The 14,605-nt window shown below is 47.3% G+C and overlaps 1 protein-coding gene across 1 annotated transcript in view; it reads right to left on the bottom strand.

The window, feature by feature from the left end:
* Nucleotides 1-14,605, bottom strand: part of LOC116982756 (SNF-related serine/threonine-protein kinase-like) — a 106,738-nt gene that overhangs the window by 9,190 nt on the left and 82,943 nt on the right. Inside the window, exon 4 of the mRNA XM_033036169.1 lies at nucleotides 1,539-1,745. Coding sequence (XP_032892060.1) covers nucleotides 1,539-1,745 — 207 coding nt within the window. The remainder of the gene's footprint in view (nucleotides 1-1,538; nucleotides 1,746-14,605) is intronic.

Raw genomic sequence — 14,605 nt, 5'->3', positions numbered from 1 at the left:
GAGATTAATATGTTCTTGATTAGTACGGGTGTCAGGGGAGGCAAGAGAAGGGTTGAGAGGGAAAGATAGATTAGCCATGACCAAGTGGTGGAACAGACTCAATGGGCTTGATCCTGCTCCTTTATATTATGGTCTTCTCTACCGGGTCCAACTATCGGGCCACCTCACACAGCGACACGAGGGATGACAGAGCTGGCAAACTATCAGAGGCCAGGATTTAAACAAGGGGGAAGTTTTTCATAGATCTGCACTGTTAAAGGTCAAAGAACATAAGCATTGCGCTCAGGAAACTGCTCAAACAGGAAACGCCTATCCATTTCAGATAGGGCACGCACAAAACTACTTCCCCTCATTTATAAACAGCAACCCCGCCCAACAGATGCACTACAATGCACTACGATGCTGAGAACTATATGCTGCCCTCTGTATCTCCCCCTGTGCTCTGATAATTGAACTATAGGGTGAAGTTTGAACTATAGGGTGACGAATCCATGGAATTCATTGCTACAGACGACTGTGGAGGCAAGGTCATTGGGTATTTTTAAAGTGGAAATTGATAGGTTATTGATTAGTAAGGGTGTCAAAGGTTATGGGGAGAAGTCAGTAGAAGGGATGAGAGGGAAAGATAGATCAGCCATGATCGAATGGCGGAGTAGACTTGATGGGCCGAATGGCCTAATTCTGTTCCTGATGAAATTATGAATAGTATTAGTTTAGTTTAGTGATACAATATAGAAATGGGCCCTTCGGTCCGTGCCGACCCGTTCACTAGGTCTATCCCACACTAGAGACATTTTACAGAAGCCAATTAACCTACAAACCTGCATGTCTTTGGAATGTGGGAGGAAACAAGCACCCGAAGAAACCCCACATAGTCACAGGGAGAAAACATAGAAAAATAGGTGGAGTAGGCCATTCGGCCCTTCGAGCCAGCACTACCATTCAATATGATCATGGCTGATCATCTAAAATCATCTCACCATTCCTGCTTTTTCCCCATATTCCTTGATTCCTTTAGTCCTAAGAGCTAAATCTAACTCTCTCTTGAGAATGGACAAATTCAATGCAGACAGTTCCGGTAGTCAGGATCGAACCGGGGTCTCTAGTGCTGTAAGGTCCAAATAATAATATTATCATTTTTTAGTGTAATTGTTTTAAGGCAATACACCTATTTTTAGTCGCTTTCAACCATCCTTAGAATCTTGCCTTTGCGCAGTTTACACAGTGCGATCTGTAGGAAGGAACTGCAGATACTGGTTTACACCGAAGATAGACACAAAATGCTGGAGTAACTCAGCGGGCGGGACAGGCAGCATCTCTGGGGAGAAGGAATGGGTGGTATTTGGGGTCAAGACCGTTTTTAAGAGACTGAAACATCACCCATTCCTTCTCTTCAGAGATGCTGCATGTCCTCTCTGAGTTACAGTGTGATCTGTTTGGATAGTGTGCAAAACAAAGCTGTACCTCAGTGTACGTGACAATAATGAACCTGAACCCAAGGTGCCAGCAAGGAAGGGGAGGATTGGAAAAGCACTCACTCCTGGATCAGCTCCCGGGGTGCAATGTTGCCGCACTCCATGGCCTGGATAATGATCTTGTGCTCTTCCTCAGATAGGCTCTTGTAGGAGGTGAGGGGCAGTTTCTTAGCAGGCGAGGGGTCCACGCCTTGAAGCCACGGGTGGTCCTCGATCTCCTCCAGAGATGCTCGCTTCCTCGGCTCCCTCTGCAACATCCTGGAGATCAAACTGCAACAACACAAACAACAAAGCAACGCTTAACCAGTGGCAGGTCTTTTGGCCCATCGACTCCCTGCCTGTTCACAGAGTGATCCCACCAACTTTACCTGTCAGGATGGAACCCTGGTCTCTGGCGATTCTACCATTCACCTATGGATTCTAGCACTCACCGACAAACTAGGGGGTAATTTACTGCAGTCAATTAAACCTACCCACCCGCACGTGTTTGGGGTGCGGGAGGAAACCGGAGCACTCGGGGGAAGCCTCAGCGATCCCATAGAGAAGGTACAAACTCCACACAAACAGCGGCAGAGGTCAGGTTTGAATCAGGGTCATTGGAGCTGTGAGGCAACAAGTATACCCGCTGCGCTGTCAGGCACTGCTCTCCGCAGTTTATCTTGTTCTACCGTGACAGAGGTTCGACTGTCCTTAATATCAGGATGAAGCAAATCTAACTTCATCATGGCGTAGACCAAATCATGTGCATGATTAAGGAATGATAATCTTTAATACCCAACTGCCTTTGAGGCAGGACTTAAAACTTGGGAGGAACACGTTAATCTCAAATGCCAAAGCTCTGTTGCAGATTCCACCATCTTCACCATTAATAAAACCAACAGATTCACATTGTGCCAATCAACTGGAACTTTAGTCCCTTGCAGGTACACGCATGTGACATTGTACTGCTGCCTCTCATTATAGAATTATAACCTCTAGAATTACACCAGTCTCCACTCACCGCACAGTATTGAATATATCATACAAGATTGAAGTGAGATACACACAATGTCAGATTGTACTCTACGGCTCCTTGGAAGTTGTGTAACAACAATGGATTGAATAGTGTCACACAGAGTGATGTGTAGGTGCATTATACACAGAAGCAGAAATATTATACAGCCACACACAGCAATGGAGTAAGGGATTATGCATTATTCTTTAAATTAATCATGTTCTGAGAACAATATCACGTTTCAAGTATTCTCCAGGGATCTCAGCAACGAGGAAAATGTCCCCAGCCACTTAGTTGCAGAAAAACAGTTTTATAAGGCTTTTAAGAGCTTAGACAGATGCCCTGGTGCTAACTCACTGACGTAGGGTGCATTTCGGTCAGCGCTGGAGTTGTTCGATGGATCTCTGAGGGTTAATAAGTCAGCCGCAGAATTAGTGGAGTCGCAAAGTTTACTGTTGGTAATCATTAAGTATCGACCTTTTGACTGCAGCTTCCATTTGCTGATGTGCAGAGCCAGCAGCTGAACTTGTTCGAATGGACACAAGAACAAACTTCAAATGTGACCAGCAGCTCCTCTGTGACACACACACACACACACACACACAGGTCCATCCACGCAGTTTTGACGTAGAAACAAAGAACTGCAGATGCTGGTTTATACCAAAGATGCTGGAATCTTGATCAAAACACAAAGTGCTGGAGTAGCTCAGCGGGTCAGGCAGCATCTCTGTAGAAAAACGATAGTCGATGTTTCGGGCCAAGACCCTTCCCATCCCTTTTCTCCAGATTTTGTGTCTAGTTTTGACCTGATTTGGGAAAGCTGAAGGATAGTTCAAATTATTCATCACTTCTTCAAAAAATGTGGTTATTTTCCCATCTATCCGTAACTTCCTGAAAAAAAGGTTAACTTCTTACAGTCAGAAGAATCCCGACGTGAAAGGTTGCCCTGTCCATTCCCTCCACGGATGCTGCCTGACCCGCAGAGTTCTCCCGCACTATGTTTTTGATCAAGATTCCAGCATCTGCAGTTCTTTGCGTTCGCATTGCTACTTCTTACATACATTGCCAGTGGTTGAGTTGGTAACAAGTTCAGGAGTAGCTCCAGGAACGTGGACACACAACCCAGGCTGCCCATCTAATGTAGTACTGAGCGACCACTCTGATGTTGTTGGAGATACTGTCTTTCCAAGGACACGTAGAATACCAAACCAAAATCACTGGACAAGAGAGAACCCCAATGGTCCACTCCACCTGGACAGATACCTCAATAGTCCACCCAACCATGACAGGAACCCCACTGACCCTCCCCTCTGGGACAGAACCACGCCAATGGGACACCATTGTGACAAGACACAAAGCTAGCCTTGTTAACTCACTGTGTACCAGAGAGAAAGAAGGGAAATCCAAATACCTGCCGCTCCGTTTACACAAAACAATGGAACCCATTTAGGAGCTGCCCAGGTTATGGTAACAGTAGGCAGGGCCACGAGTAGGAGCTGCCGGACGGTCCCAAGCCTTGGAAAATCCAACCGGAAAACCTGGGCTCACGACCTCACTGTCTGCTGGCCCTCAGTGGAGACAGACAGTCACCCCAGGTCAGACAGCTCAAACCTCTCCTCACTAATAATACATTGGTTGAAAATAAGATCGGAGAGCGCGGCCCCTTTGGACAACAATGCTTAGCCCTGGTTCATGATTAGGTTACACCCTGTCAAGCCTCCACCACCAAGAGCAACTTACTGTGGTTTTGCAGAGTTTTATTTTTCGCAAGGGCACTAATTGCATTCTAACCGAGCTTCAAACTACTAATGGCTGCGTTTGTGCCTCAGAAGAATTAAGGCAATTGAGCACCGAGCCCCTCATCCAACATAAGATGAGGTGCGGATGATCGTAGAAAAAGAGTCATTTGAAGCTAAATAAACCAAAGTCAGTCCTACATACGCTGGCAGCCATTGTCATCAAAAGCTAATCTTCATCACGCCTGCCTCCTGCGATCCTTGGGCTCCCCTGTCAGTAGCTGATAGGGGATATGTTCTATAAAGAGCAGCTCTGGCAGCTGCTTGCGGTTGCAATCATGTGAAGAACATCCTGTGTGGGTTGGAGGAAGCAGACAGCTCACTGAGTGCCGCTGTTATTTCAGTAGAAGGTCCTCCTCTCGCCTGCTGTGGAACTCAGACGGCTTTTAAAGTGGTGCCCCGCTAACAGGTGTGAAAAACAGTTGGTGGGATTAGTGCTCATCTTACTTTCACTCCCCACCGTCCAACCAGACTAACTGAATGGTAGAGACCATGTCGAAGGAAAGGCTTGCATTTATATCCCCAAGATATTTACGCCCACTGAAAACAGTCGTGCCGAGAAGACAAAGAGAACTAGTTCAAAGTAAGACCCCCACTAACGGTAGTGTTTTGGAGATGTCAGCCATGGAGCTACATATTGGCCAGGATGCCATGAGGAAATCATGGGCTCTTTATATGGGTAGGATAACGGGAATACTTAGACTAAACCTTGGTGTAATGTTGCAGTTGAGGCAAAACCACCCTCAATGTGAATTTAGATTATTATGTTTTCATGTATTTTTAATCAAAAGTTATGTTAGACTTTATTTTAGAGATACAGCATGGAAACAGGCTCTTCGGCCCACCGAGTCCGTGCCGACCAGCGATCACCCCATACACTAGCGCCATAAATATAGAAACATAGAAAATAGGTGTAGGAGTAGGCCATTCGGCCCTTCGAGCCTGCACCGCCATTCAATATGATCATGGCTGATCATCCAACTCAGTATCCTGTACCTGCCTTCTCTCCATACCCCCTGATCCCTTTAGCCATAAGGGCCACATCTAACTCTCTCTTAAATATAGCCAATGAACTGGCCTCAACTACCTTCTGTGGCAGACAATTCCACAGATTCACCACTCTCTGTGTGAAATTTTTTTTTCTCATCTCGGTCCTAAAAGATTTCCCCCTTATCCTTAAACTGTGACCCCTTGCTCTGGACTTCCCCAACAACATCGGGAACAATCTTCCTGCATCTAGTTTTACAATTTACAATTTATAGTTTTACAGAAGCCAATTAACTTGTACATCTTTGGAGCGTGGGAGGAAATTGTCCCTAGTGTGTAGAATAGTGCTAGTGTAGGGGGTGATCGCTGGTCGGCACGGACTCGGTGGGCCAAAGGGCCTGTTTCCATGCTGTATCTCTAAAGCCACAATGGTGTCTTCACACTGCCTTAAAAAAAAATGAGACAATGACTTCTCACCGAGAGTTCACCAAACACGAGCTGCGAAGAGCATGGTGCAGCACTTTGGAGGTGAGATCGATGGTTTACCAAGCAACTTCACGACACAGTGAACTCCGTCAAGGACAGGCATCTTGGCCGCTGTGTACCTGAAGGTGCCAATGAACAGCACATGCGACAAACTTCCAACTTTGCCATACAGTCTGGAGCAATGTAAGAAATAATACGCAGTGGACACAAAGAACCGCAAATACTGGTTTACAAAAAAATGACATAAAGTGTTGAGGTAATTCAGTGGGTCAGGCAGCATCTCTGGGGAGCATGGATAGGCGATGTTTAGGATTGGGACCCCTCCACACACAGTGGAAGGCTTGAGGAGGTCAGTCTGAAGAACAACACCGCAGAGTTGATCTGCTATGCTCTTTTCAATTCCCTGTTCATTATTCCCACTGAGTCACAGTTTTGGTTACCTCTAAGCTGTGAGGTTTCACACAGACCCTCTGCAGCTTTGAAACTCCATTACACCTTCAAGATCTCAATCTGATTCCTTTGAAAATAAAAGACCTCAGAGTTATTCCCCTGTAACGCAGACTCTCGGGTCCCTCACTGCCACGAGCAGCTGGCATTACATAAAATCCCCTTGAACACTGCAGTCTTAGCCGCATAGCAAGTCTCGTCATCAAGTCGAGCAATGAATCAGTGACCCCTTTGATGTTTTTAATCCCATTTCCATACCACTCAAACATAAAATAGACTTTTTCCCATCTTTGGTCTTCCTGCGAGAGTGATTTCATGCACAAGCCGTCATGCCACCGTTTCCCATTATCAACATCAATGATCCAGATCCTGTTAAAAACACTTCAAGTGGAAAGACATCTCCAAATAGCCCCGTCATCTTGGACTCTTGATAGTGACTTCAATTCAATGTGTGGGTTTGCAGTAAATACTTCAATTCTCCATGCTACTAAAGTTTAAGCCATCCACCCATCATAGTGAGTCATAAGGAGTAAGAATCAGTTGAAGAACAGTAAATGGATAGTGATGGGCATAGGGAATACATCCCAAATATGCATCAAATCAGAGTCTCAGGGTTAAGCAGCAGGGAAACAAGCCCATCTGACTTGTCATGGAGATAGGTACAAAATGCTGGTGTAACTCATCGGGTCAGGCAGCATCTCTGGTGAAAAGGAGTAGATGACCTTTCGAGTCATGACCCTTCTTCAGACTGAGAGTCAGGAGAGAAGGGTGCTAGAGGTGTGAGAAGGGACAAAGAACAAGTCCCTGAGAGGCATGAAAAGCACAAATCAGAGCCAGCACCGATGATCAACGAAAGGTGGAGCCCACAATGGTCCATTGTTGGCTGTGGAAGAAGTGATAACGAAGGGATAGGAACCGTGAAACTCAGTAGAATGACAAACAGTGATACAAAGCAGGACTTTTTTAGAAAAAATACGATACGATACGATAGGTAGACAAAAATGCTGGAGAAACTCAGCGGGTGAGGCAGCATCTATGGAGCGAAGGAAATAGGCGACGTTTCTGAAGAAGGGTCTTGACCTGAAATGTTGCCCATTTCCTTCGCTCCATAGATGCTGCTGCACCCGCTGAGTTTCTCCAGCAATTTTGTGTACCTTCGATTTTCCAGCATCTGCAGTTCCTTCTTAAACATACGATACGATAGAACTTTATTCATCCCCGGAGGGACATTGGTCTGCCAACAGTCACAACACGTAACAAGGTAAACGAAAACTTGAAATTAAATTAAAAGTAAAATACATAGAAAAAGACAAGCGACTGTTGGCTGGCTGCCGTGTGCACAGAGCCTTAACTGGAACGAATGAACGAACAAACAAACAAACGCAGGCTTATCGCCTGGGCAGAGGAATCTAAAACTAGAGTGCCCCCCCCCCCCCCCATTCCAAATTTTATTGTAATGCAAGCGAATACGGCATCTGATGTGCACAAGAACCATTAGATAATAACCAAATAATGTGTTTTATTAACGTTGCCTGGACATTCCCACTGGGAGAAGCGCTGTTCACCCCAGGAAGAAGGCATCCCAGTAATTTAAACCTGACCCCCAGGCACGACAACTATGCTTGCTGGAAAATAGTGTATTCTGACACCGTCTTTGAAGCGGGAAGATTTATATTCAAGGCCACTTCCACCATGGACACTGCTGGGATAAAGCTCACAGGTCGATTGCCAGCAGACTCCGAGGCATCAAAACAACAGCAGGAAGCGGTGAAGAACATATCTTGCCTGTCACTAGCTTTTCACGGCAACACGTTGGAATGCAGCACCCAGCGAGCCTGCTGCTGATCCCCGACACCTCAATACAGGGGCAGTGATACACTGCATGTTTGCAACACCAGCACAATAAACACCACACACTCACAGAACGGTTAGGCCGTTTGGCCCATCAAATCCTTTTCAGCTCCATCTCAGAACAAGCCAGCTCCATAGTTTAAAGTAGTTTAGAGGTACAGCATGGAAACAGGCCCTTCGGCCCAACCGTTTATTTCATTTACGTATTACTTCCCACACTGGGCACAATTAACAGAGGCCAACTAAAGTTTCCTCATATCTTTTGGACCGTGTGCGGATGTGGCATCGAAGGACGAGAAGCCGAAGCAAAGAAGTGGAAGCCAAATAACCGAACAGAAACGAAGCCGAAACGCCAAATAACCGAAAGGCTGCGTCGCCTACAAGCCAACTCACCGAAAGGCCGCTCTGGTGAAACGCCAACTCACCGAAAGGCTGCGTCTACTACAAGCCAACCCACAGAAAGGCTGCGTCTACTACAAGCCAACTCACCGAAAGGCTGCGTCGCCTACAAGCCAACTCACCGAAAGGCCGCTCTGCCAAAACGCCAACTCACCGAAAGGCCGCTTTGCCAAAAAGTCAAATAACAGACATGACGTCACCGGGGGGCGGGACTTGTCAGCGATTGGTCCAGACCCACGCGTCCATCACATCACTGGCCGATGGAGCCGGGAGGGTGGGGGTCATTTTCCCCACACAAGCCATAGGTGACTGGGCACTCTGAACCCGAGCACCAAGTTGTAAGCGGCCGAAGGAGCGCATCCCTCGGGACAGCCCCCACTCTCCCACGGCCACAGCGCCGGGTGGAGCAGAGGTGTGGGACAGCCTGGTCCCTCCACCCACCCAGAGTCACTGACCGCGATGCACCGCCATCGAACTCCAACCCCCACCGGGTGATTCACCCCCCGCCCCGGCTGTGGGGACAGGCGCTCATGGCATTGGCAGCCATAGTAAATCGCTTTTTAAACATGGGGGGGTGGGAACACTCAAGTTCCCTGGCGGGCTGATGACAAGTGTGCATGGCAACGAACAATTTTATTGGACTACCATCGAGAAGCTCGCAGTCTCGGGCACAGACCGTAGATGTCGGGAGCTCCAACGACGCAGAAGGTTCGACAAGCCCCGACCCGGGGTACGATCGCTCGGGGTGGGGAGCTGAGATTTCCCCCCCGATGCAGGAGCTGATCGTCCCGACGCGGAGGGCCCGAACGCCGCCGGCTACGGGAGTAAGATCGCCCCGTCAACGGAAGGCTCGATGCCCCCGGCCGTGGGAGAACAACGAAGGGAAGAGATTGAACTTTTTTTCGCCTTCCATCACAGTGAGGAATGTGGAGGAGTCACTGTGGTGGATGTTTTTGTTAAAATGTATTTTGTGTGTTCCGTTGTTTTTTAATTGTTTGACTGACTTGGCAAATGAAACTCCTCGTATGTTGCAAAACATACTTGGCTAATAAAGTATTATTGTATTGTATTGTATTGCTGTCAAGCACTCAGATGACCCAATCAGGCTCCACACCAAGGGACCAGAGCTTCTCCCATTTGTCAGCCTTCTACCTTTGTTTCCCCCAGGCTGATCAGCTGGTGCTGTAGCTGTGCAGGACCACCGCCGATTTTTCGGCATCCTTGATTCCATAGCCTCGTGGGATTATCCGTTGTGCCAGACCAACAGAGGTCACAGCCTCCATCGGTACTGGAACGATCCGCTGAGGAGCTGAGTTCCAGAGCCCCGGACGCAGGGGTGCAAATTCGACCCACCGGTTGGCCGGAAGTCCCAAAGAGGTCGAGATCGGTCACCTCACCCAGCCTTGGCACCACATTTTCGGCGGGACTTCCAGGGGGGATTTCAAGTGCGTAACATTGTCCGCATTAAAGGAGATGCCGGACCACCAATAGCCGGGAAATCAGTGGCGATCTGTCATTTAGATTTAGGGTTAGAGATACAGAATGGAAATAGACCCTTCTGCCCAACGAATCGATGCTGGCCACTTGTTAACACTAGTTCGGCGACGTTCCAATTTCTCATTCACCCCCCACGCGTTTGGGCAATTCACATAATCCAATTAACCTACAAACCTGTACGTCTTTGGAATGCGGGAGGAAACCGGGGGGCCCGGTGGTAAACCACGCGGTCACAGGGGGAACGTGCAAACACCACGCAGACAGCACCCGAGGTCAGAACCGTAGCCGGATCTCTGGTGCTGTGAGGTTAGCAAGCTCTGCCAGCTGCGTCACTGGGCCTTTGTGAGCATTTGATGATTCACACGTCTAGGAGCGCTCCATCCTGTGGTGCAGGAGACAAGAGACAGGGTGGAATCAGCCCATCTGATGACTTGCTATCAGAATCACGTACAGTGTGGCAGCTGAGGGGGGAGAGGGGTCCACGTCAGCTTGTGGTGAGCAGCAGGATCTGGTCCAGTCCCTTGCATAGAGCTTTTAGTACCTCAGACAGCAGCCTGTCAGATTAGAGCGAGTCATTCCTGACTCCCTGTCACAATCCAGACTCGTACATCAGCCTTCACCCCGTCCATTCACATCAGCGACTAGAGGCAGCACCTTCATCCCACGGAGAGTTTAATTAGTTGTCACTGAGTCACATGGATTAGCTCCTTTTGGAGGTGTCATAAAGGTTGCATTCATCGGGTGGATGCAGAATGCTGCAGAAATGTAGGGGAGTTAAACTCTGTGTCCTTCTCCCCCCCCCTCTTCTTCTCAATGCCCCATCTCCCATGCAACCCCCCCCCCCCCTCTCAATATTTAATTATGCCATGGCTATTTGGCCCATCGAGTCTGTGCCAGTTCACAGTCCAGTCCCATTTCCCCACTACGGGCGGCATGCTGGTGCAGAGGTATAGTTGCTGCCTATTCAGAGCCAGAGACCCGGGATGGATCCTGACTATGTGTGCTGTCTGTATGAGTTTGTACACTCTATTCAGAGCATGTGGCAGAAATACTGCCTTGTCAAGGCCACCAGCATAATCAGGAACCAGTCTCACCCCAGTCATTCCCTCTTCTCCCCTCTCCCATCAGGCAAGAGGTACCGAAGCCTCAAATAGAGGCAGAGAGACATACAGCACGGAAACAGGCCCTTTGGCCCAACTTGCCCATGTCATCCATCTACACTAGTCCCATCTGCCTAGATTTGGCCCATATCCCTCCAAACCTGTCCTATTCCATGTACGTCCAAATGCCTTTTAAATGTTTATTAAATGTTAAATATTGAAATGTTAAATATTAAAGAATCCCCCAAACTATACAATTCTCAGAGTTTCTAGTGCATTCACAAAATTATCTTCAGATTGTTCTCTTTCCTTTGTATTCAAGATATACAACTCTTGCAATCCTTTCACAGCCACATATTCCCCATGACAGCCCAAACACGTTGAGAGACACACAGCAGGTCTTTATTTTCCCTGAGATGGGAGTTTCTCTCGGTTATTTTGGTCCCGTGGTTTAAAGAGCATTCCGGCTCCGTGACATGTGAAGTATGTGATAGTAAATGGTCACAACTCCAAGTCTCACACGGTGTGAAATCAATTTCAAACAGACCGGCAGAGAGTGCAATCTGCTGCTTACGTCCAACCGGTGGATTTCACCAGGTGAATGGGTGCGGAATGGAGCTCGATTGGGATTTCTTACATGGCCACTGCAGTTTCAGTTCAGTTTAGTTTATTGTCACGTGTACAGAGGTACAGTGAAAAGCTTTTTGTTGCATGCTATCCAGTCAGCGGAAAGACAATACATGATTACAATAGATCCATTTACAGGGTTTAGGTACAAGATAAGGGAATAATGTTTAGTGCAAGATAAAGCCAGTAAGGTCCAAACAAGGATAGTCCAAGGGTGTTGCTGCTGGAGCGCTTTGGATTTCAGGAGAAGTTATACACTGAGTTATTGATCAATAACAAGAGTAAATATTTTTGTCCGCTCATCTGAGGCATGGTGTAGACCTTCCGTGAGGGTGAAGGCTGATTACTTGCACACCCTTCATCCATCCACTAGATGGCCCCAGCCCAGGTGGCTCAGTCTATCACCCGAACTCAACAGGTATTCCATAGATAGGGACAAAGTGCTGGCGTAACTCAGCGGGGCAGTCAGCATCCTTGGAGAAAAAAGATGGGTGACGTTTTGGGGTCGGGACCCTTTTTTGGATATTCCTCCTGTTCTGCACGGCCCAGCTGGGATTGGGAAATCAGCACGGAGATTCATATTACAACTACTAATCCATTTTTCCCCATTATCTGCCTTGACCATCACCTTAAAGCGCCACAAAAGCATGGCGCCTCTTCATTGTGGACTCAGTAGATTACAGTATATCTGTACAGTAGCTGATCGAGGATCGGAGGTATGGCAATACTCTACTGGACTGTTTGTAAGGATGAAGGATTTCACTGTGTTAGCACTTCGCACATGCAACAATAAAAGCACCATTGAACCACTTAACCATTCACCTCGACTTGCTCTAGAGATACTGTGATTACGCATCTTGCAGGGACTATGTCCATGCTTATTCTGAAAGAACCCGCAGCAAACTTTTAACCACCTGAATTTCAAATTGCAGTTCAGAAATACGTAAAATAAAATTTGTCATTTGGGTGAAAGAATTAATTATTAAAGCAAATAATACAATTGAGCATAGGGTGGCACAATGGGTAAAGCAGCTGCCTCATGGCGCCAGAGATCAGGGTTCGATTCTGATCTCGGTTGCTGTCTGTGTGGAGTTTACATGTTATTTCTGTGACCGAGTGGGTTAACGCCCATGTCTCAAAGACACGAGGGTTTGTAGGTTGATTGGCCTCCGCAAAATTGTCCGTACGGAGTGGGTGAAAAAGTGGGGATAACATAGAACTGGTGATTGATGGTCAGTGTGGTCTTGGTGGGCCGAAGGGCCTGTTTCCCTGCTGCATCTCTTAACTTTATGATCTTTATAGAGCTTACAATTAACTGCTCACTTGCTACCAGGTGGGTCACCAATGCTGTTATATATTGGTCAATGATAGGGCAGACCATGGTGCAGCGGTAGAGTCGCTGCCTTACAGCGCCAGAGACCCGGGTTCATTCCTGACCATGGGTGCTGTCTGTATAGAGTTTGTATGTTTCCCCCCCGTGACCTCTGTGGGATTTCTCCCGGATCTCCGGTTTACTCCCACACTCCATGGACGGACAGGTTTGTATGTTAATTGACTTGGTATAATTGTAAATTGTCCCTAGTGTAAGATGGTGCTGGTAGATGGGGATTGTTGGTCGGCGTGGATGCGGTGGGCCAAGGGCCCTGTTTCTGCACAGTATCTCTAAACTAAACTACATTGGGTCTTGTTGATCTGTTTGTGACAGCTAGAATAGCGAGTTCACCCTTCTTCACCATGGGAAGATGATAGTGGAAAGTCTGCGACCTTGTAGTTGATATCAGGGTTGCCCACATTATTTCATTGGAGTTCAAGGGTTATTTTTGGGGAGATGGAAATGAAGGAACACTGTGCAGGAAAACCACTGCACCTCTAATGGGGGCAATCAGGACATAAATGTGTAGGAAGGAACTGCAGATGCTGGTTTACACCGAAGATAAACACAAAATGCTGGAGTAACCCAGCGGGACAGGCAGCATCTCTGGAGAGAAGGAATGGGTTATGGAAGAAGGTTTTTGACCCAGGACATCACCCACTCCTTCTCTCCAGAGATGCTGCCTGTCTCGCTGAGTTACTCCAGCATTTAGTATGGTAATCAGATTATAGATATCTTTTGTGGTACATTCTGCTGATGTACATTCATTATTGTGGGCACCTACCTGCAACCAAGTAATGTTTGTCTATGACTGAGGATTGGACAGCTAACTTTAAAAGGTGCTCCTTGTTCATCTTTATAAGGATTTATCACATGGTGTAGATGGACACAAAATGCTGGAGTAACTCAGCGGTCCAGGCAACATCTCTAGACGGAAGGGATGGGTGATGTTTTTTTGGGTCGAGACCCTTCACATAGTGTGTTGTATAGAGTTTCACTTTGTTTCATGCTGGTTATTGCCTGTGTGGCTCATGCAATCCGAAAACTAAAGGAAACGGGATATTTGTGGAGCGGTTTGATGTTGTACTGAGGAAGCAGCTACGTCCACCTCATTGATGTTTCAGAGATGCTCATCTTGGGAGCAATGTCAAGAATATCAGACAGTGTAATTTGAAACCAATTGTGAAGCAACACTATAAAGCACCCGCTGAATTTCTCCAGCATTTTTACGCACCTTCGATTTTCCAGCATCTGCAGTTCCTTCTTAAACACTATAAAGCTTGAGGTGCGAGCTGGCAAGTTATATTTAGTTATTTTAGTTTAAAAATATAGCACGGGTACAGGCCCTTTGGCCCACCGAGTCCGCACTGACCAGCGATCCCCGTATACTCCAGCACTATCCTGCACACTAGTGACAATTTACAATTCTTCCCAAAGCCAGTTAACCGACAAACCTGTAGGTCTTTGGGATGTGGGAGGAAACAGGAGCTCCGGGGAAACCCACCCGGTCACGGGGAGAACATACAAACTCCATGCCACCTGTAGGAACAGGAAGACAGCTCCCACTGTTGCAG

This window comes from Amblyraja radiata, chromosome 17 (assembly GCF_010909765.2).
Source record: "Amblyraja radiata isolate CabotCenter1 chromosome 17, sAmbRad1.1.pri, whole genome shotgun sequence".
NCBI classification, from domain to species: domain Eukaryota; kingdom Metazoa; phylum Chordata; class Chondrichthyes; order Rajiformes; family Rajidae; genus Amblyraja; species Amblyraja radiata.
Note: the sequence above shows the minus strand (reverse complement) of the source record. Positions and strands in the feature narration are given on the sequence as shown.